This window comes from Monodon monoceros, unplaced genomic scaffold, assembly GCF_005190385.1.
Source record: "Monodon monoceros isolate NGI ecotype Baffin Bay Population unplaced genomic scaffold, NGI_Narwhal_1 Super_Scaffold_21, whole genome shotgun sequence".
NCBI lineage: Eukaryota > Metazoa > Chordata > Mammalia > Artiodactyla > Monodontidae > Monodon > Monodon monoceros.
Window position 1 is genome coordinate 68,211,859 of NW_021703778.1, and position 20,809 is coordinate 68,232,667.

The following is a 20,809-nucleotide window of genomic DNA, read 5'->3' on the forward strand; positions in this document are numbered from 1 at the left end:
GCTGAGGTAGGTGCTGAGAGCCAAAACAGCAAAAATCCATCCTGAGAAAACAAGTCGTGGAGGGTGACAGTGTCAGAGGCCCAGCCACAGCAGGGGCACATGTTTGGAGTCTAAGTCACCTTTCTCTCTCTTCTCTTTCCCTTTTTTTTTTTTTTTTTTTTAAATTTTAAGTTTGTTCTTTTTTTAAAGAAAAACATTAGTTCAGTTCCAAGTCATGTGGGTACCAGGCAGAGGTTGGGGGGGCCTTGGCCCAAGGGAGGGGCTCCTGCAGGAACCCCTCCGGGTCCTTGCAGGGTGTCCCTTGCCAAGGCTACTGTAAGTCTTGACAATCAGAGGAGCAGTCAGGGCAGAAATGCTGGGAAGCCCCCATCCGCATCCCACATGACAGGAGAAATCTTGCCTTTGACCTGAGAATGGGGGGTTGCTCCCTCCAGAGCCTCCCGGACACTGGCTACTGTCCCGAGCGAGCTGGCAGGGTGGCTGGTCCTTCACTCAGGAGGCCGGGGCCCGTGTCCTGGGGTGGCAGGGCAGCGAGGGGGCCTACACAGGGGGCCTTGGCCTCCGACGTCATCTCCTCCAGGAGCCCGAACCCCTGAAGCGGCAGCATGGAGAACTGGGTCTCCTCACACAGGGCAGGGGCCTCAGGGTCCTGCTGGGGAAAGGGCCAGTCACACAGGCGTCAACAGGAGGGCCACAGGCTTGTGAGCCCCCAGCCAGGGGGTCAGGCTCTGGAGCCAATCCCACTCGGGGGTTCAGTCTCCAGGCTTCCCTGCCTGACCCGGGGGCACAGAGAGAAGCACCAGCCGCCAGTCTTGTGCCTGGAGAAGCCCTGCAGCTTGGCGGAGGCCGGTGACCAAGGCTTTTGACCAAGGTGAGGAGGGTGGAGCCTGAAGGAGGGGGTTGGCTCGGGGGAGGGCGGGGCACTCACCGTGGGTCTGGGGTTAGGTCTGGGGTCGGGCTGCCCCACGGCCCCCGCTCGGGGGAATAGCTGCTCCAGTTCCTTCATGTCCACATGTTTCCCATCTCGGCCCAGCTGGCCCCGCTCTCCCCGTCCCGCCCCATTCAGTGCCAGGATGCCAGGGTCCCTCTGGCTCCGGGGGCCCTGAGGAGGGGAGAGCTGGTTTTCTACATCCTTACACAAGAGGACCCTAGGGGGTGAGCCAAGAGTTAGGGGGAGGGATGTGGGAGGAGCAAGGACAAAAGGATGGAGACAATGGGCCCCAAACCCTGCCTCCCCTGCGGTTTTCCGGCTCCAGGCCTGCCCACCCCATGCTGGCCCAGCCCCCTCTCCCTGGCCCAGGACCCACCTGCCCCTTTGGCCGAATAAGAGGAAGAGGACACAGAAGATGATGCAGGTGACCCCGATGTGGATGCCAATGACGATGCCTGTGGTAGACGTCTGGTTGGTGGCCTCCTCCTTCCGGCAGTCACATGGTGGGCTCAGGGCTGGGGGTGGAAGCAGCGGCAGGTTGGGGGCTGTGGCTCCCAGACACCCAGCCCTTGAGCGTTACTTCTCCCTCGGCTGCTCGACATATGATTTGCCCTTGTTAATGGGACCCCAGCCCAACCTTTAGGTTTTTTTTACCAGTTACTGAGCACTAACTTTGTGCCAAATACTAGGAATAACACTTTACATGGACCATTTCACCCTCCATACAGTTCTATAAAGCGGGTATTACTATCCCTGTTTTACGAAGGAGAAAACTGGGGCTCAGAGAGGTTAAGTAACTTGCCCAAGGTCACACAGCCAAACATCAAACTCAGGTCTAAGCCTATGTTCTCCAGGGCTGCATGTACTGTTCTACCCTCCTGCTTTCCCTGGATGCCTGCTCCCCTCCTCCCTCAGCCTCTCTTCCTGAGGGCCAGTCTTTAGCCAGACCCCATCCCCAGCCCTCACCTGTCCTCTCAGATGCTCCCCTCAAAGACACGAAGCGGACTGTGGCATTGCCATCCCCATGCTGGTTGTAAGCGAGCAGCTTCACCTCATACACTGCAGTGGGGTCTGGGGGGAAAGCCAGGATGCTGAGGGACCTCCCCCGGCCCCACCAGGCGGCTGTCCCCAGGGTGAACTGGAGAAGACCTCTGTGAACCACCTCCTGGCACCAGGCACCACACCCCCGCCCAGCTCCCCAAGCCCCAGCCGTGTCCGCCTCACCGAGCTGGCTGAGGTTGTAAGAGGAGACAGTTCCAGGCAGCAGGATGGGGCCGGTGAAGGAGGCCTTGCTTGCTGGGCGGTAAAACAGCTTGAAGCCGCCCTCGTGCTGGGCCAGCCGGGGCCAGGGCTCCCACAGCAGCTGCAGGGTGGAGCTGCCCAGGACTCGTACTGACAGTGGGGGTGGGGCGGGGGCTGTGGGCGGAAAAGGAGGCCGAGATGTGAGGACTTGGTGGTTGAAGCTCTACCCTTCCACCTGCTACCAATGACCCAGACACCGCCCCCCAACCCAGAGCCTGACCGCTCTCTGACCTCTAACCCAGGGCCTCTGCTTGCTCAAATAGCACCTTTACGTGAATTAGAAAACAACACCCCTGGGACTTCCCTGGTGGTCCAGTGGCTAAGAATCCGCCTGCCAATGCAGGGGACACGGGTTCGATCCCTGGTCCGGGAAGATCCCACATGCTGCAGAGCAACTAAGCCCATGTGCCACAACTACTGAGACTGCATGCCACAACTACTGAAGCCCGTGCACAGCAATGAAAACACAGTGCAACCAAAAAGAAAAAATAAGAAATAAAGTGTTGTCAGGTTTTTTAAAAAAAGAAAAAAGAAGGGCTTCCCTGGTGGCGCAGTGGTTGAGAGTCCGCCTGCCGATGCAGGGGACACAGGTTCGTGCCCCGGTCCGGGAAGATCCCACATACCACGGAGCGGCTAGGCCCAGGAGCCATGGCCGCTGAGCCTGCACATCTGGAGCCTGTGCTCCGCAGCGGGAGAGGCCACAACAGTGAGAGGCCCGCGTACCGAAAAAAAAAAAAAAAAGAAAAAAGAAAAGGACACCCCTTCCTCCAAGTAGACCCAGCCCCGACTCAGCCTCAGGGCGAAGCACTCTGTGCAGTGCACAACCTGAACAATGGTGCACAGGGGTTCTGCCCTAATACTCTGAGTGTCTGTGGTTTTGTGCTCCACACCCAGACCTCACCTTCACCTAGAGTGCTGGCCAGGGTGGGGGCAGAGGCTGAGCTGGCCCCCCGGGGTGTGTAAGCTTTGATGTAGAAGCTGTAGGCAGTGGAGGGCTCCAGGTCGCTCACCAGGTGCTGAAAGGTGCTCTTGCTGACTGCTTCCTGATACTCCAGCTCTGGTGGGTCTGGGGGGGCCAAGGGTAGGGCAGGGGATTAAAGGGGCATGAGGGAATCCTACCCACACTGGTGAAATGAGGGCAGCCAGGGTGCAGCCGGGAGAAAGAGGGAAGGTGTTGGGTCAGCACGTGTGGGATCGAGGGGGATGAGAAACAGTAAGAGGAAGGGGATGCAGAGGCAGCCTTGCCCTCCTGGGCCCCACCCACCAGCAGCCTTCCTGATATGCAGGACATAGCCGATGATCTCCTTGGTGTTGACCAGGGGCTCGGTCCAGGACACGCGGACCTCAGTGGACGACACAGAGACTGCCTGCACGTTGACGGGGGGCCCGGGCAGGCCCTCGGCCCACAGCACAGTCAGCCTGGCGCTGGCCTGAGAGGAGCCAGCGCTGTTCTCGGCCATACACTGGTAGATGGCCTCATCTTCAGGGCCGATTCCAGAAATGGTCAGGGTGCTGCAGGGGGAGGGAGAGCCTCAGATCCCCTGCTCCTTCTGGAGTATCCCTTGGAGGTTGGCCAAATCTCCCCATTTGAAAGATGGAGAAACTGAGCCCCTCCAGAAGACAACAGGCTTGTCTGAGATCTCTCAGCAAGTTAGGGGCAGACCTGGGACGACTCAAACCGAAGTCTCCAGACCCCCAGTTTAGTGTTCTTCCCTGGTAGGAGGTGCACAGCCTCCTACCGTCTGGGCCTCACTCCGGCACACCCACCACACACGTGCCTGTTGTTATTCTTGAGCCTGACGTGGCCTCCTGGCCCCAGCACCTGTCCATTCTTCAACCACGTCACATGAGGGGGCGGCTCACCCTGGGCTTGGCAGGTGAACATGGCTGTGGTCCCAGCTGGCCTGGAGATGGACTGGGGGTGCTGGACAAACTCTGCTGGGGCTGGGGTTGGGGCGGGGGCGGGCACAAAGAAGCATAAGGGTCACGAGGGGTCAGGTGTACAGGGAGGGGACAGCTGTGAGTGAAGGACTGAGGAAGGGGAAGAGGGTAGGGCCAGAGGTCTGCAGGGAACAAGTGGGTAGGGGACATACACACCCACCCCGCCCCGGGGAGAATCCTCCAGGTGGGGCCCACCCTCCACCCCCAGCCTAGCCTCTGGGAGATAGTGGCAGCCCTCACGTCCCTCCACCCCAGAGAGGCAGACCCAAGAGAGGACTCCATTTTAATGACTATTTAAAAGACTGACATTTGTATCCGAAAGCAATCAAGCTGAGCTCCCTGTTCAGGAAATTGTTAAATAAATAAATGTGCTAATAGGTTTGGCTGCACCTCTAAGGCTGAAGGCCGGTAATGATGGGGAGATGGATGAGCCCTCAGTACCAGCCCCCCTCACCCCTACATTCAATTCCACTCTCCTCCAATCCCAAGCCTCAAACTTCCATTAGCACCAGAGAAATGAAATGCTCCATCACTTTCATTTGGACAGATTAACAGCACATGGAATGCTAAACAAATGGGCATTTAAGTTCCTAACTCCCCTCTCTCCCACCTCTTTGGGAGGGAACAACCACAGAAAACCCCTGAGAATGGGACTCCAAGCCGGTTCACGAGACAGTTTAGCCCCAGGGCAGGAGGATGGACAGAATGAGCTGGTCAGCTGCAGAGGCCCCACATACCATGGGAGTGGAGGCCAGCTCTGTGTGTGTGTGTGTCTGTGTGTGTGTGTCAGGAGCTGGGGTGTGAGAGTGTGAAATGACAAACACACTGAGAGTGTGCAGGCAGGTGTGAGCGTGGAAGTGCCACACGTGTGAATGAGAACAGCACGTGGAGGGAGGGACACATGGGGGTGACACAGCTTGGGGAGACCAGCTGAGATGACAAAGTGGAAATGACTGGGGGGGTGGCAATGGCACCTGGAGGGGCAGATGACCAAGAATGTCCTCGCATTCCCAACATACACATTCCTGGGGGAGGGAAGAGACAGAGAGCTGCTGCCTTTGGCCTGGGCTGGGGCCCTGGAGAGGGGGCAGGGGCAAGGTTAGGGCAAGGATAGGAAAGTGGGTGAGTACACAGCACTGGGCTTGGGCCAGGGATGTCGATGAGGCAGGGAATGTGGGGTGGGGAGGTCCGTACCTTGCACCACCAGCCGGCCCTGTGCCGTCCTCCTCACCCGGGTGCCGGGCCTGTTGGCTGCACAGACGTAGACGCCCGAGTGCTGCACGGTCACGTCTGAGATGATGAGGTTCCCCGTGCCCAGCACCTGGATGCCCTCCACCCCAATGGGGCGACCATCTGAAGGGGAAGGGGAGGGTCAGGGAGGTAGGTGTGCAGGAATGTCCAGACTTGGAATCGGCCACCATCAATCTACCAGGGAGCCCCTGTCTTTGACTCTTCCCTCTGAGCAACATGGCATTGTAGAGGCGGCCAGAGCAGCACAGAAAACTCTCACCCAGCAGGAGAGAACTGGCTCCTGATCCTAACACTGTCACTGCCTCACTGGTGACCTTCAAGTCCCCTCCCCTCAGTTTCTCAAACAGGAAAGTAAGGGGTTTGGGTTACATGGACATTTCCCAGCTTGATTTGTCTCTCCTGAAAATAGTTCCTTGGTCAGATATCCATTCCTCTCCTTGACTGTCACAATGCGCGTTAATATAAAGGTTCTGAGAAGTCCTGTAGCAAAGGGATCTGGTTTACTCTGTTCCCAAACTTGTTAGACTACCAAGCCATTCTTTCCCCTTGCAGATTTCACTTTGGGAAATGTTGCACCAGATGGTCCTTGCAGGGCCTATGGGCTCCTCCTAATGGTGAGGCCACTCTTTCCAGCCTCTCCCAGTCCCCGGGCCCTCCCCCCACCCAGGATCAGATTAGCACAGTCAGAATGCGAGGAGACAGCTCCCCATTCAGTCCCTGAAGTGGTGAAATCTACTCCATTATCCTGCCTGCTGCCCCCTCCTTCCCGGATCACTCAGCTGCTACAATGTGGCACAGTCTCCTTGTGAATGCAACCCCACCCCATCCCCTCCAGACTCTCCTTCCCCCAGTGACCTTTCCACTCAGACAATGTGGGCCCATCTGCACCCTTTCATTTCTCTCCTTCAGCTGCCTAGGGATTTAGGCTGGGGATTTAGGGGGCCAGGTTAGAGACTGGGGGGTCCAGAGAGAGGATGTGACAACTGGCTGAGATTTTGAGGGGTTTGGCATTGCATCACTGGGGAGGATGGCCAGGGTGTAGATGGCAGAGATGAGCCCGACCGGAAAGAGACTAGGGGTGCTGAGAGCTGCAGAGGGGTTCTGGAGGGCCCGATGGAGATGCCCAGAGTGAGGGGAGCATGGGGGAGGGGAGCTGGCGCAGGACTGCCAGGACTGGACGAGGTAACCTGGGGAGCTAAGCCATCTGCACAGAGGGAGGGAGAATGCAGTGGGCAGGCGGACCTCCCTGGTCCTGCCAAGGAGAGGGGAACCCACCCCCTCCCCAGGCCTCGAAGAGAACGGACCCCCACGGAGAACAAACAGGATTCCAAGTTCCCCCTGGAGCTGGGTGAAGAGACTGGCCCTCCCAGGGGTGGGAGAGGCAGGGGCTGCAGGATGGGGCTCACCCAGGCGGCTCCAGGACACAATGGGGCGCGGGTTGCCCGTGGCGACACACTCGAGCACGGCGGTCTGGTGCACAGTCAGGGTGAGGTTCTCAGGCCCCACGAGGATCGTAGGCTCCTTGTAGGCCCCAGAGCCCGAGCCTGGGAGGAAGATGCCATATTTCTTCACTTTAGCTGGGACCCTTCCCACCTCCTCACCACACCCACCCACCCCCAATACACGGCCTAGGACGTGGGGGGTGGGAGACAAGCTCCAGCCCAGAAGCTGGGTCCCATGCGTAGAGAGGAGAAGCCAGCGGCCCCAGGACGTTGCTCACACTCATCTCTGCGGTCAGGCCCCGCAGGGCCTCCAGCGGTGGGAGAGCCACCCTCACCCAACCACCCATAAGCAGAGAGTGGGCTTCCTCAAGGAGAACTGAGCCAGGGAGGGGCCTCGAACGCCTCCTGAACCCTCACCCTGAAGAGCACAGAACTTCGTGCTCACAAGGTGCTCTGTATGCACTTGGCTGTCCAGGCTCTGGGGCTCAGTTGAAGAGGGACTGATTGGAGGGTGGGGAGAAGAACGAGGCAGAGCCAAGGACCCTCACCTGACACAGTGAGGCTGGCCCCATGGCTGACCCGGACACTGGCGACATTGGAGGCCACACAGTGGAAGACGCCGCTGTCCTCAGCCTGAAGGCCTGTGATCTGCAGGACCCCCTTGGGCAGCAGTGTGTACCTGTGGCGGGAGGGCACGGTCAACCATAAGCAAGCACAAGCACCACTGGCCACAGGGTCACTCAGCATCACGGACACAGCCCAGGACCCAGCCACTACCCCAATGTCGCTTTTGTCATCACAGACACACTACGGGACTCTCACAGGTGGATGCACCTGCGATTCCAGTCTTGACAACAATCACACACAGATCTTCGCGTGCATTCAAGTGTTGAATCTGGGCCCACAAACCATACAGATACTCAGTCTCAACAAAGTTGCAGAAACACCACCCTGGAGGCCACAGGCAGGCCTCCTTCAAGGCCCAGACACTGGACTGGCCTGCCTCTTGGTCATCCCTCCACCTTCCCCACCCGGGGCTCACCTCTCATTGTCTGTATCAATGGGGACTCTGTTCTTCTCCCAGGTGATCAGGGGTTTGGGAAGCCCATGGATTTGGCACTGGAAGCGGGCCACACCGCCCTCCTCACCCACGGTGGCCTGAGGGTGCACGTGGAAGTCGGACATGGCTGGAGAAAGAAAAGGAAATGTGTATGGGGAAGGCACACTGCTGAGGTGCAGAGGGGATGGGAGAGGGCATGGGGGGCCTCGGGCCTGTGTCCTGGAGCCCTGGAGCTCACCAAGCTCAGGGCGCAGGGTGTCTTCCCCCAAGCTGAGCTGGCAGGTGCAGGGCAACAGCTTGCTGGGGGCACATCGGCACTTACCCTGCCTCCTACCTGTGGGAAACATCTCCCCCTAAAGGATGGTATAGGCTGGGCTGGGACACTTTGAGAAAGGTCTGGACAAATTCTTGGATAAACCTCTAACATGGAAATCTTGGGCTGCGGACCCACGAAGGCTAGTCAGAGAAAAGCCTTGCTCCCAAGGCCTGCTCCCCACTTTTACAGCTTTCGGATTTATTTTTATAAACTCCCTGTAAGGTATGCAAGTGCTAAGTATTATGCTGTACATTTTACAGAATAGGAAACAGAGAGGGGAAGCGATTAGTCCAGTGTCACCCAGCAGGGACACTGGTCGTTAGAGCCTGGTTACCAGCACCCAGTGGCTTTCTTTGCCCTTCATCATCACCCCCTTATCCCCAGTTCTTCTGCAGCTTCTCAATGTACCCCAAGAAGGTGGTGTACCATCCAAGGTGACAAGCTTCTTAGAAGACAGTCAGACCTACCAATCTACATTTCAATGTGTCATAAATATTCAGGGGCTGCCTTCCCACCTTTTGGGGATCTGAACTGCTTGAGCTCTGATCATGGGAGGAGCCGTGGTGCACACCCCCCACCCCCTTTTAGGCCGGTGAAGTGTTCCTGCCCACCCTCACTCCCATCCATCCTTACTCCCCAACCTGTAAAGCCCAGGGAAGGGGCCCCTCCCACATGGGTTCCCAGCTTCAGCACCAGGGCTGTGATTTCATTAAAATCCACTTTGCTTCAAGTGCGGGAAGGAGGCTCACCATCTGTCCAGGCAGGCAGCCCCTCCCCTCCAACACTCCATCAACTGGGACAGTTGTCCCCTCCCAGAAGAAGCCCTCCCTCTCCCCACAGCAGCAGGGACGCTGGAGCTTGTCCTGGTCCCTGCTCCTGACTCCCTGGTGCGGGTGGGCACACCCCGTCTCAGGCCCCCTCAATCCACCGGTCTGTTCAGGACTCCAGGGCAGCTCAGAAAGGCCGAGCCTTTGTGCCCTTCTTCCCAGAGTCTCTGGGGGCTGACTCTTTTGTGGCACATTCTCCATCTCATTTGCATGTGGTTCATTAAATATAAACATGCATAAAAATCCCCAGCCCAGCCTCCTCCTCTTTCAGGGCCTCCTGGGAGTATGGCTGATGGGTGTGAGCGCGTCCTTGCACGTGTGTGCAGAGCTGTGCTCGCTGAGAGGACATGGTTGCCTCTGTGTATGTGGTGTGAGTGTCCAAGCTGGATGTGAATGGGCGGGGGGTGGTTGTATCCCTCAGCTCCTGTGGCTGGTGTGTGATTCTGGTTCTGTGTAGGTAATCAATCACACATGTCCCTGTGTAGGTATAGTCCTTACAAACGGCACCTTGGGGCCCTAGGAGCGGGAGATGGGGGCAAGTGCCCCAGCTGGTGTCCCCATCAGGCTCAGTGAGATGATCCCCGGGGAGCACTGTGAGGTCAGCCTGCCCAGGCTCAGGCCAAAGGCTGTGTTTGGCCAAGGGCCTGCAGGTCAGCCCAGAGGTTTGGGGCAGGGGGCTGAGGCACTGGTAGGGCCCCTCTACTGCTTCCAGGCCTCAACCTCTAGGAGCGCGGGGCTGGAGGCAGGCCTAGTGAGCGAGCTGAGAGGGCACCCCGGCTCCTGGGTCAGCTGTCTATGCCCCACCCACCCAGCCCTGCCCTTCAGGAGCTGGGGAGCTGCCTGCCCCCTCCTCACTCCAGCTGGAGAGGAGCCTGCAGCCCCCCAGGGACTTGGGGCGGGGACTAATGGCTCTGCTGACTACAGATGCCTCCTCATTAAGGAACCCGAATCCTTTTGTGTTTCTAGCCCCCATTCTGGGCTCCCTGGAGGCGCCTAGAGCTAGGAGCTGGCCTGAGGAGAGATGCAAGGGAAAGGGCTGCTTCTCATCAGGGCGCACTGGATGGAGAAAGTTTGGCCTCTAGCTTCTTTCTCCCCCTAAAACTAATCAATGAAAAAGCATGGGTTGAATGTGATGCTGCAGAGGAATGCTCGAGCAGGAAGGGGTGGTAGTTAAGGAGCCAGTCTGATCATCTTTACACTGTACAACAGAGTCCGAGGGGTCCCCAGGGGCCCCTGGGATGCAGCTGGGGCCCCTCCCCACCCAGGGCTTCACATCTCCCCTCCATCAGAGCAGCACCTTGCTAAACCTCTCTATCAGCTTTACTTAACTGCAGTTCTGCCAAACATTTCATTTGAAGGGTAGCTTTGCTTTTAAAAGTGCTTGAAAACCACGCATGTAAAGCCAACACATTCATTTTATGAAAGGGAAACTGAGACCCAGGCCCAGTTGGTGGCTCTACTGGCCCCAAATCAGAAGTTCCATGCCCCAAGCCCTCTGCTGGGGTGTCCCCAGCACATTTTTCACTCTCCAAGGACAGGTGACCCCAGGGCAGACTGCAGGCTGGGCCAGCCTCTTCTCACTGGCTGTGAGTTGGCACTGTGTTACAAGTTGCAGGGACGACAGTGAGCCCCCGAGAAGGTTTTTCTGTCCCATCCCTCGGAGCCCAGCTGGTTAGGCAGTGTGGTCCGGGGGAGGGGGTGCAATAGGAGGGTGTGGTCCTCTTTATCTGAGGCTCCTTCTTCCCCCCCCTTCTTCCCACCCCTACTCAACCCTTGGGTCAGCCCTGTATATCCCTTCGGTGTCCTGGGGGATTGCAGTGAGACCGTGGGCAGGCAGTGTCAGGGTATAAAAGGGAAGAACAAACCTGACTCCACGTTGGATCTGTTTCTTTTTCTTTAACCTTTGTATTCTATTGCTTTTGCTACAAGTTAGTTGCTAAAGGGATGTTGCCTAGAGCTTAAAGTATACATGATGGCCCATCTCTGGGAACCCTGCCTCCCATAATAGGAGCGCTGGTCCTTTCCTCCACAGATGAAGGGGTGAACAGGTACTCTGCAGGGCCTCCCACGTCAGACTCCTGCCGCCTTCCTGTACAGGCCTTTGTCCACACTCAGCTGAGCTCACTCCGAGTTCGTCCACTCACTCCGAGTTCACTGCTGACTTCTCTAGGAAGTCAGGGGAGAAAATTTCTCAGGGCCACTTAGATCTCCGATCTCTCAGAGGGGAAACACGTTTGGTTTACGTGTCTGTTTTGCACTGGCTTGTACGAGCAGGCCATGGAGCCAGCTGTCCCTCATCGTGTCTCTCTAGGAGAGGGTCCCTGGGCAACCATGAGGATGTGGGGCTGAGGACTGGACCTCAGAAAACGCTGACCTCTGAGCAAGTCATTCTGGAGGCCACTGTGTGGTTGACAGTGGTGGGCACAGTGGCTGGAGGCACTATTTGTTAATAGTTTTTTATTATTATTATTTTAAATTTTTATTTTATTTATTTATTTTTGGCTGCGTTGGGTCTTCGTTGCTGCACACAGGCTTTCTCTAGTTGTGGCGAGCGGGGGCTACTCTTTGTTGCAGTGTGCGGGCTTCTCGTTGCGGTGGCTTCTCTTGCTGCAGAGCACGGGCTCTAGGTGCGCGGGCTTCAGCGGTTGTAGCACGCGGGCTCAGTAGTTGTGGCTCACGGGCCCTAGAGCGCAGGCTCAGTAGTTGTGGTGCACGGGCTTAGTTGCTCCGCAGCATGTGGGATCTTCCCGGACCAGGGTTCGAACCTGTGTCCCCTGCATTGGCAGGCAGGTTCTTAGCCACTGTGGAGGCACTATTTGTGGCCAGTGTGGGTAGCACTGTGTATGGGGCTGGTGGACATGAAGGTGATGCTGCGGCTTGCAGCTAACGATGCTTTACCTTCCTGCTCACACCTGTTGGTCGGGTAGGAGCCGTTTCGGGTTCCTCACTTCAAGCTAGGTTATGGGAGGGGGTCGTGTTGGGAGGCCCCTCCTGTGTGAGGACCAGAGAGAGTGACAGGGAGGACAGAGGCCTGCTTGGGGGTCATTATGGAGAAAGGAAGAAGAAAGCACCTTTGTCCTCAGTCTGAGAAGGAATCTCCCAGCCGCTCCCTGTCCCTGCCAGGGGTACAGCTAGGCCGTGGGGAAAGAGGGTTCACAGAGACAGCCCAGCAACCCACCGGGCTGGAAGGGAGCAGAAACCAGCAGGAAATGGCTCCTGGACACCCCTATAAATCACCCGAGGGGAGGGGAGTCTCCTGAGAGCCAGATCTAGAGCGGCTCAGGGAGGGGAGGGGAACTTTCCTCCTGGTCCACGACCTCTGGCGAGGTCAGGCCTGGATCTGATTAGACAGGCTCCAAGGGGACGCTGGGGGGGCAGGAAGGGTCGGGGCAGAGTGCTGGGAAGGAAGCCGGCAGCATACCCCAAGCCCAGCCTCCAACCCTTTGGCTACAGCCAGACTCCTATCTGGTGTGTGATGACAAAGAGATCAGTGGGCTTGCTGGGATGGAGAGTTCAAAACACAGCCTTTGCAGAAGCCAGCGGCACTGGAGGTCTGAGGCACCGACTGCCCCCACTCATACCGCCATTCAAGAGGAATAACCACGACCTGCAGACGCTTCCAAAGGCCATCCAAAGTCCCCTTCCTTGTATCCATCCCTGCCAAGGACCAGGGACACCCCGAACGCCCGGTTCCTCCTCACGCAGCTCAGATGATTGTAATGTTTTTCCTTATACCAGAGGCACAGCTGAATCCCATATGCTTCCACCCAATGCCCCAACTTCCCCCTTGAGAATCTCATTTTTTAATAAAGTAAGTAGCCAGCTATTAAGCACTTGAAATGGGACCAGTCCAGATTGAGTTGGGCTGTAAGTGTAAAATACACACTGGATTTCGAAGATTTAGTACAAAATAAAAAGACACTAAGCATTGGGGAAATGCAAATCAAAACCATAATGAGAGGCCACCTCACACCCATTGGGATGGCTACTACCAGAGCAATAACAAAAAACAACAGAAAATAGCAAGTGTTGACAAGCATGTGGAGAAATTGGAACCCTTGTGCACTGTTGGTGGGAATGTAAATTGGTGCAGCCACTATGGAGAACAGTATGGAGGTTCCTCAAAAACTTAAAAATAAAACAACCATACAATCCAGGAATTCCACTTCTGGGTATATACCCACAAGAATTAAGGGTCTCGAAGAGATATTTGTACAGCCACATTCATAGCAGCCTTATTCACAATAGCTAAAAGGTGAAAGCAGTCCAAGTGTCCATCAACTGTTGAATGGATAAATAAAATGTGTTTATACATACAATGGAATATTACTCAGCCTTAAAAAAGGAAGGAAATTCTGACACATGCTACAATGTGGATGAACTTTATGGACATTATGCTAAGTGAAATAAGCCAGTCACAGAAAGACAAATACTGTATGATTCCACTTATATGAGGTACCTAGAGTAGGCAGATTCATAGAGACAGAAAATAGAATGGTGATTGCCACAGGCTGGTGGGGAGAGAGGAATAGGGAGTTACCGTTTAACAGGAATAGAGTTTCACTTTTGGGAGATGAAAAGAATTCTGGACATGGATGGTGGTGACGGTTTACACAATAATATGAAGGTACTTAATGCCACTGAACTGCACACTTAAAAATGGTTAAGACAAAAAAAAATGGTTAAGACAGTAAACTTTATGTTATGTGTATTTTACCACAATTAAAAAGTTGGAGGGACTTCCCGGGTGGTCCAGCGGTTAAGAATCCACCTTCCAATGCAGGGGACGCAGGTTCAATCCCTGGTCAGGGAACAAAGATCCCACATGCTGTGGGGCAACTGAGCCGGTGCGCTGCACTACTGAGCCCATGCAGCACAACTAGAGAGCCCGCAGGCCGCAAACTACAGAGCCCACGCACTCTGGAGCCCACGTGCCACAACTAGAGAGAAGTCTGCGCACTGCAAGGAAGAGCCTGTGAGCCGCAATGAAAGATCCTGGTGCCGCAACTAAGACCCAATGCAGCCAAAAATAAATGAATGAATGAATAAATATTTTTTAAAAGTTGGAAAAATAATAATTTTGATAATAGTTAATAATTTAAAATATTGCTAACAAGCTGAAATGATAATATTTTGGATTTTAAAGACAGTTCAAAAAATGTAAAAAGTATTAATAATTTTAAAATAATGATTATATGTTGGGATAATATTTTGTATATATTAAGTAAAATAAAGTTTATTATTAAAATTAACTTCACTTGTTTCTTTTTTTTACTTTTTTTGTAAATGTGACTATTAGAAAACTTAAAGTTACCTACGTGGTTTGCGTTATACTCCCGTTGGACAGTCCTGCTCTAGAAGACACAACCAATTTTGTTCTTCACACAACAGATCTTCAAATACTTGAGGTCTGGGTTGTTCCCTGAGAAACATCTTCTGAGGGGAAACACCCTTAATCCCTTCAGCCACTTGTGATGTGAAATGATGTTCAGATGCCTTAAGCCTGAAGACCCTGGGGATGGTATGAACCCAGAGGGCCTTACACCAGCAGGGGACCTGGAGCAGATTTCAGCCATCATCTGTAGTGAGCATCCTTGTGTTGTCCAATATGACAGCCACTAGCTACATGTGGCCACTTAAATTAAAATTAAATTAAAAATTCAGTTCCTCTGGCTCCCTAGCTACCTTTCAAGTGTTCAATAGCCACAAGTGGCTATAGGCTACCTTATGGGACAGCACCAATAAAATACTTCCATCATCACAGAAAATCCTTTTGGACAGCACTCACTGGTCCACACCCAAGGCAAGGCCTCAGACCCACAGCTGCTTTCTGTCTTGCTCCCTCTCTCTTGCCGCCCCGCCAGAAAGCCCCCTTTCTTCTCCATCTTCATCACTAGCCCAGCTTTGCCCCTACCAGATCCCTCCTCTCCTGGCCACATGGACTCAGAAACTGCTGACAAGGCCCGCATTTGATCACATCCTAAGGCTGTCACACTGCATGGCAGAGAAGGCCTCACACAGCACGACTTCTCCTTCTGGTGGGGAAATACTTGCTGAGAGCATTTTGAGGGAGCAATGCAGTGAAGAGGTTAATGGTACAGGCTCTGGAATCAGACAGAACTGGGCATAAGACTCACCTCCGCCACTCTTAGCTCTGTGACCTTGGGCAAGTTAGTCTCTCAGAACCTCTATTTTCTCACTTATAAAATTGGGATGACAATAGCTCATGTTGCTAGAGCTGCTGCACTGGTGGGAATCAATGAGATTTATTTGTAAAGTGCTTGGCACAGTCCTTGAAAAATAGCAAATACTTGCCAGTGATTGTTGAGGGAAAATAGTAGAATCTTGAGTTAAAAGGTGCTGAGAGGTTATGGAAGAGCACGGTAGGATTGGGGTTGGGTGGCCATCTACTCCAAGGGGGTAGCCATATTCCCATGGAGAGGCAAAAGCTCAGAGAGCTAGTGGCAGAGCCCTCTGGAGAACTGAGTAAAGACAGAATTTGCAAGGCCTGAATGGTGAGAGGGTCAGTGCAGGGGGAAGGGGGCAGCCTGGTATAAACCAGAGCTTGGCTTCTATTTCACTTATGCCTGGGGGCTTCACAGAGGCCCCACTAGGTGAGCTGTCACTTGGAAGAAGCCATTGGGTAATTGAGGCCTTGATTTCTCTAGTAAAATGTTTATGAAGCCCATAAACTCATGCCTTTATTGGCCAGGCTCATTCCGGGGGATGGATGTGGCTCTCCAAGGTGTAGTTAAAGCACCTGCTGAACTCAGGCACCCGATGGCTACTCTGGCCTCCACCCAGACCCACCAGGCAGAGTGACTCCTGGAGGGCGAGGAGGCCAGCCAAGTCCACATGCTCTTTAAACTCCCGCAAAGCACTTGTAAATGTCCTCTCTAAATGCGCATGGGAAGGAGAGAGGTAACGGCAGAGAACCCTGAGTCCTGGGGAGGCTGGCAACTTGCCACAGTCCCGGTGGGATATTGGTTTTGTCATCAGGGTTCTCTGGGCCAGGCTTAGCCTCTCCAACACTCTGTCCCAGTCTCTCCAATATCTGGGTCCCCACCGTGCCCATGACTTTGGCTCCGTTAGGGAAGATCCCCTACATTGATTGGCTGATGACATTTGGAGTGGAGGAAAGTATGAACTTAGAAGACCTGTATTTACTTCCCTGGCTCTCCAAAGGGAAGTCTGAGAGTTGAATTATGGTTCTGAATCCAAAGAGTAGGTGTTTTTTGCGGGGAGCGGGAGGGAGGCACTGTGTGGGGTTTGGGTGTTGGATGGGTGTGGGTGGACAGTGTCTGGAGCTTACAAACATCCCCAGAAGACTGCGATGGCTCAGAGGCCCTGTTCAGTTTTGCTAGGGGTGATTGATTCATCTGGGCGTTTGCCTGGTGACCCTGCTCTGAGAAGCCTCTGGAACCTTTTGTCTCCCTCTTCAAGCCCCTTACCCCCTGCCTTGGGCCTCTGAACCCCAGCCCCTCCCTCCCACCCTCCCACACCACCACCAGCTCACCACTCCCCGCCCAACCCCAATTCTAACACAAAAGGCAACTTTGTCTTTCAAGTCAGCAGCCATAAATCCACGTCTCTCCCCTCCCTCCTGGCAGCCACCTCTGACAAATGGGGTGGGGGGAGGTGGGGGACAGTGAGGGGCCAGACTCAGCTTGGGAAAGTCCTTGCATCCAGCTGTTGGCCCACTGTAGGCTGGTGAGCATCGAACCTTTATGGTCTGATCTTCGATTCCAACGGATGGTAAGACCCAAGGCACAGCTGCAGGAGGGGCAATCTGGGGCTCTCCGCAGCCTCTGGGCTGGGCTTTTACAACCCAAGGAGAATAAAACCTCTCAAAGCCCTACTTTTAATTATTCAGCCCACAATTCAGAGGCTCCGGTTCTTCCTCTGATCAAGTCTTGTGCTCCCCTTCCCTCCCCTGCCTCCAGCCCACCGTGGAGGGAGTGAAGTGTGCCTGGGGGAGAGTGTGCCGTGGGACACAGGTGGTGTGCCTGCCCGATGCGGCATACTGCATGTGCCACTGGGTGGGTGTGCCCCGCTGCTTTCAGTGTGGACCCTACACATTCAGGGGAGGGGAAAGGGGGAGGAGTATCACCCACCCCATGTGACCACCCTACCTCCCCCACTGCTAGGTTTTCAAAAGCAGTCCCAACTTCAAATATTTCTCCCTAATTATCATCCCACGTATCAGGCAATGAGTCAGAGGATGTGTGCTGGTTTGGGAAATACAGTCCTCTGTCCTATTTACACAGCACACCCACTGAATTAGCTCTAAGTATTCATTCAACAGATACTTACTGACTGCTAATGTGTCCGAGAGAATGTTCTGGCACTCCTGAAGTAAATTCCCTTCATCCCACAGGCCCTGTCCTTAGGTTTTCCACCCAAGCTCCTAGAACTATCAGAAAGGTGAAAGCACCAGAGCCAGGGTCTTAGGTATATCATAGTAACGTGGTCCTGAAAAACAGAAACCTGCAGAAGCCATGATGGGCAAAGGTAAGATATTATATCAGTATAACTCTGAGAGGTAGGGATTACTAGCTTTTCTGAGGTGCAGAGAGGTTAAGTAACTTGCCCAAGATCACACAGCCATCTAATGATGATCACACGTTAACATTTAATGATGCTAAAGCAGGCATTTGAACTTAGAGTGGGTCTAACTCTAAATCCAGCGCTCTTTCCCTGCATCACAGCTGTGAGACACACACACACAAATGCTGCTCAAACACGACCAACCATACCTGCAAACACTGGCACAGAAAATCACAGAGGCGCACAACATCCCAGACCCTTAAAAGTACCATGCCTACGCACATTCAGAGACACCCGTGACACAGCAGGCTTCACTTTAACTGAACTTCCCCAGGCTCTGAGGTAGGTTTCATAGCGTGTGACTAATGCAGATAAGCACCATGATAAGATGGTGTTATCAGCCCACTAGTGGTCACTGAGCCCACACATGTTTCCTAAATTCTATTAACACAGGTAAATAAACAACCCAGATGCTAGTCTCCAGGTAGCTCTTCCATGAGCATTTCCAGATCAGCAAACCAGGAAACCAAGCTGCAAGGATGGGGCCTGCAGGGTTACTCCTGTCACCTGTTGGGCCCTTATAAAATAGTTTATTTTCCTGGTTTTGCAGGGGGAGGACAAAGCATTGTGAGATGCTAGCAGCTTCCATGGGGTGAGTGGGGGTAGGGGGCGGGGAGACGGAAGGTGGATGTGCTAAAGGGAAGGGTAGCTGTGACTGACTCAGTCCTTTTAATAACTGGATCTTGATAAAGCCAAAGCCCCTCTCTGGGCCTCTGTTTCCTCCTCTGTAAAATGGGGGAGTTGAGTTGGACAAGTTATAAAGTCTCATCCGGTTGTAGCCTTTGAGACACATGTGCTTCCAGGCACCAGCCAAGGGTGCAGGGTCAGGGAGTCGACTTGGGAATCTCTCTCTGCCTTAGACTTGAAAATGTCCAGGCCCAGCAGAGCCCCTCTCCATAGACTGCATGTCTCCGCCCGTGTCAAGGTCACCAATCTTCCTTATGTAAACCTGCCCGGGCCCACAACATCCTTAACTTCCGTCATTCTGGTCAGGATACCGGATCTCCCTCACCTCCCGGAAGGGCGTCTGGTTAGGGGGCCCAGGCTGGAGCTATTAAGTAAATTGCTTTCACATGACCATGAGGACCACTCAACAAAAACAGATACTTCCCCCAAATTTCCAGAGCCATATATTAGGATTTGTAGGGACTAATACAGCAGGCATTAGGTAATGGAGAGGTGACCTGGGATCATGCCTGGCTCTGTCACAGATTCTCTATGTGACCTTTCAATTCCAACCTTGGATTTCTCATCTGTAAAATAGAGGAGTGGAGGAGGACAGACAAGAGAATCTCGAAGGTCCATACCATTAAGAGTCTAGGATAACACTAGGTAAAATGGTCTCTCTCCACCCATGAAAGGACCCTCTCCTATTCTCAAACCTTGATCTGATGCTGTATTTACCTCTCATGGCTCTACAGGACCTCTGGCAGCTCAGCACTGAACCCTGACAGTTTAAGGCCTGCAGATCTTCCACCCCAACAGCACTCCAGAAGAAACCTTATCAGTTTGGGGGAAGAGGGAGGCCTACATTCCATGGGAGGATCATGAACCTTCTTGGTTGGTTAGGGCTACCAACTCTTGGAAGTAGACTTATTTGGGAAACTCCACTGCTGCCTTCTAGGTGTCGGAGGTCTCCTAAAGCCCTAGGAATCGTCTGTAGGGGGTTTCAAAAGCCTTCCCTGAGATTTTTTGATGATGGCCCTTCTGACCGGTGTGAAGTGATACTTCACTGTAGTTTTTGTTTTTTGTGTTTTTTTTTGCGGTACGTGGGCCTCTCACTGTTGTGGCCTCTCCCGTTGCGGAGCACAGGCTCCGGACGCACAGGCTCAGTGGCCATGGCTCACGGGCCCAGCCGCTCCACGGCATGTGGGATCTTCCCGGACTGGGGCACGAACCCGTGTCCCCTGCATCGGCAGGCGGACTCTCAACCACTGAGCCACCAGGGAAGCCCCTCACTGTAGTTTTGATTTGCATTTCTCTGATAATTAGTGATGCTGAACATCTTTTCATGGGCCTCTTGGCCATCCGTATGTCTTCTTTGGTGAAATGTCTATTTGGGTCTTCTACCCATTTTTTGATTGGGTTGTTTGTTTTTTTTCATATTGAGCTGTTTGTGTGTTTTGGAGATTAATCTTTTGTCCGTTGCTTCGTTTGCAAATATTTTCTCCCATTCTGAGGGTTGTCTTTTTGTCTTGTTTATGGTTTCCTTCGCTGTGCAAAAGCTTTTAAGTTTAAATATGTCCCATTTGCTTATTTTTGTTTTTATTTTCATTACTCTAGGTGGTGGGTCATAAAAGATCTTGCTGTGATTTATGACTTAGCCATAAAAAGAAACAAAATTGGTTCACTTGTAGAGATGTGGATGGACCTAGATTCTGTCATACAGAGTGAAGTCAGAAAGAGAAAAACAAATATTGCATATTAACACATGTATGTGGAATCTAGAAAAATAGTACAGATGAACTTATTTCCAGGGCAGGAATAGAGATACAGATGTAGAGAACAGACTTGTGGACACACACAGTGGGAGAAGGAGAGGGTGGGATGAATTGGGAGATTAGGTTTGACATAAATACACTACCATGTGTATAATAGACAGCTAGTGGGAACCTGCTGTAGAGCTCAGGGAGCTCAGCTCGGTGCTCTGTGATGACCTAGATGGGTGGGATGGAGTTGTGGGGGGCAGGGAGGTCCAAGAGGGAGGGGATATAGGTATGCATATAGCTGATTCACCTCATTGTACAGCAGAAACTCACACAACGTTGTAAAGCCATTATACTCCAATTAAAAAAAGAGCTTTCCCTTAAATTCAAAGGAATCGCCACACCCACCCCTAACCTCTCCCTTTTCTTGTGCCTCTTATTAACAACCTCATCATGCACCAACTACCCAAGCTAAAACAAACCAAGGTGTCACTGCCTCATCCGTCTCCCTCTCCCCCACAGCTAACTGGTCACCAAATCCTGGTCTAACCTCCCTTTTCCCTCCCATTGACTTGGCTTAGGCTCTTATCACTCTCAACTGTTTCTGTAATAGCTTCCCCTCTCCAGTCTTCCCACTTCCAGTGCTCTCTCCCTCCTCTTCTTCCTCCATCCTGAAGCCATAATTATCTTCCTGAATATCCAATAT

General features: G+C 53.5%; 1 protein-coding gene across 1 annotated transcript in view; it reads right to left on the reverse strand.

The window, feature by feature from the left end:
* Positions 1 to 227: 227 nt before the first annotated feature.
* IGDCC3 (immunoglobulin superfamily DCC subclass member 3) overlaps positions 228 to 20,809 on the reverse strand; it is a 38,887-nt gene continuing 18,305 nt past the window's right edge. The window contains exons 2-13 of the mRNA XM_029238592.1: positions 7,910 to 8,054; positions 7,416 to 7,546; positions 6,832 to 6,969; positions 5,369 to 5,527; positions 4,012 to 4,177; positions 3,498 to 3,745; positions 3,135 to 3,299; positions 2,156 to 2,347; positions 1,898 to 2,002; positions 1,308 to 1,446; positions 929 to 1,148; positions 228 to 649 (exon numbers count right to left, since the gene is read on the reverse strand). Coding sequence (XP_029094425.1) covers positions 452 to 649; positions 929 to 1,148; positions 1,308 to 1,446; positions 1,898 to 2,002; positions 2,156 to 2,347; positions 3,135 to 3,299; positions 3,498 to 3,745; positions 4,012 to 4,177; positions 5,369 to 5,527; positions 6,832 to 6,969; positions 7,416 to 7,546; positions 7,910 to 8,054 — 2,006 coding nt within the window. The 3' untranslated portion in view covers positions 228 to 451. The remainder of the gene's footprint in view (positions 650 to 928; positions 1,149 to 1,307; positions 1,447 to 1,897; positions 2,003 to 2,155; positions 2,348 to 3,134; positions 3,300 to 3,497; positions 3,746 to 4,011; positions 4,178 to 5,368; positions 5,528 to 6,831; positions 6,970 to 7,415; positions 7,547 to 7,909; positions 8,055 to 20,809) is intronic.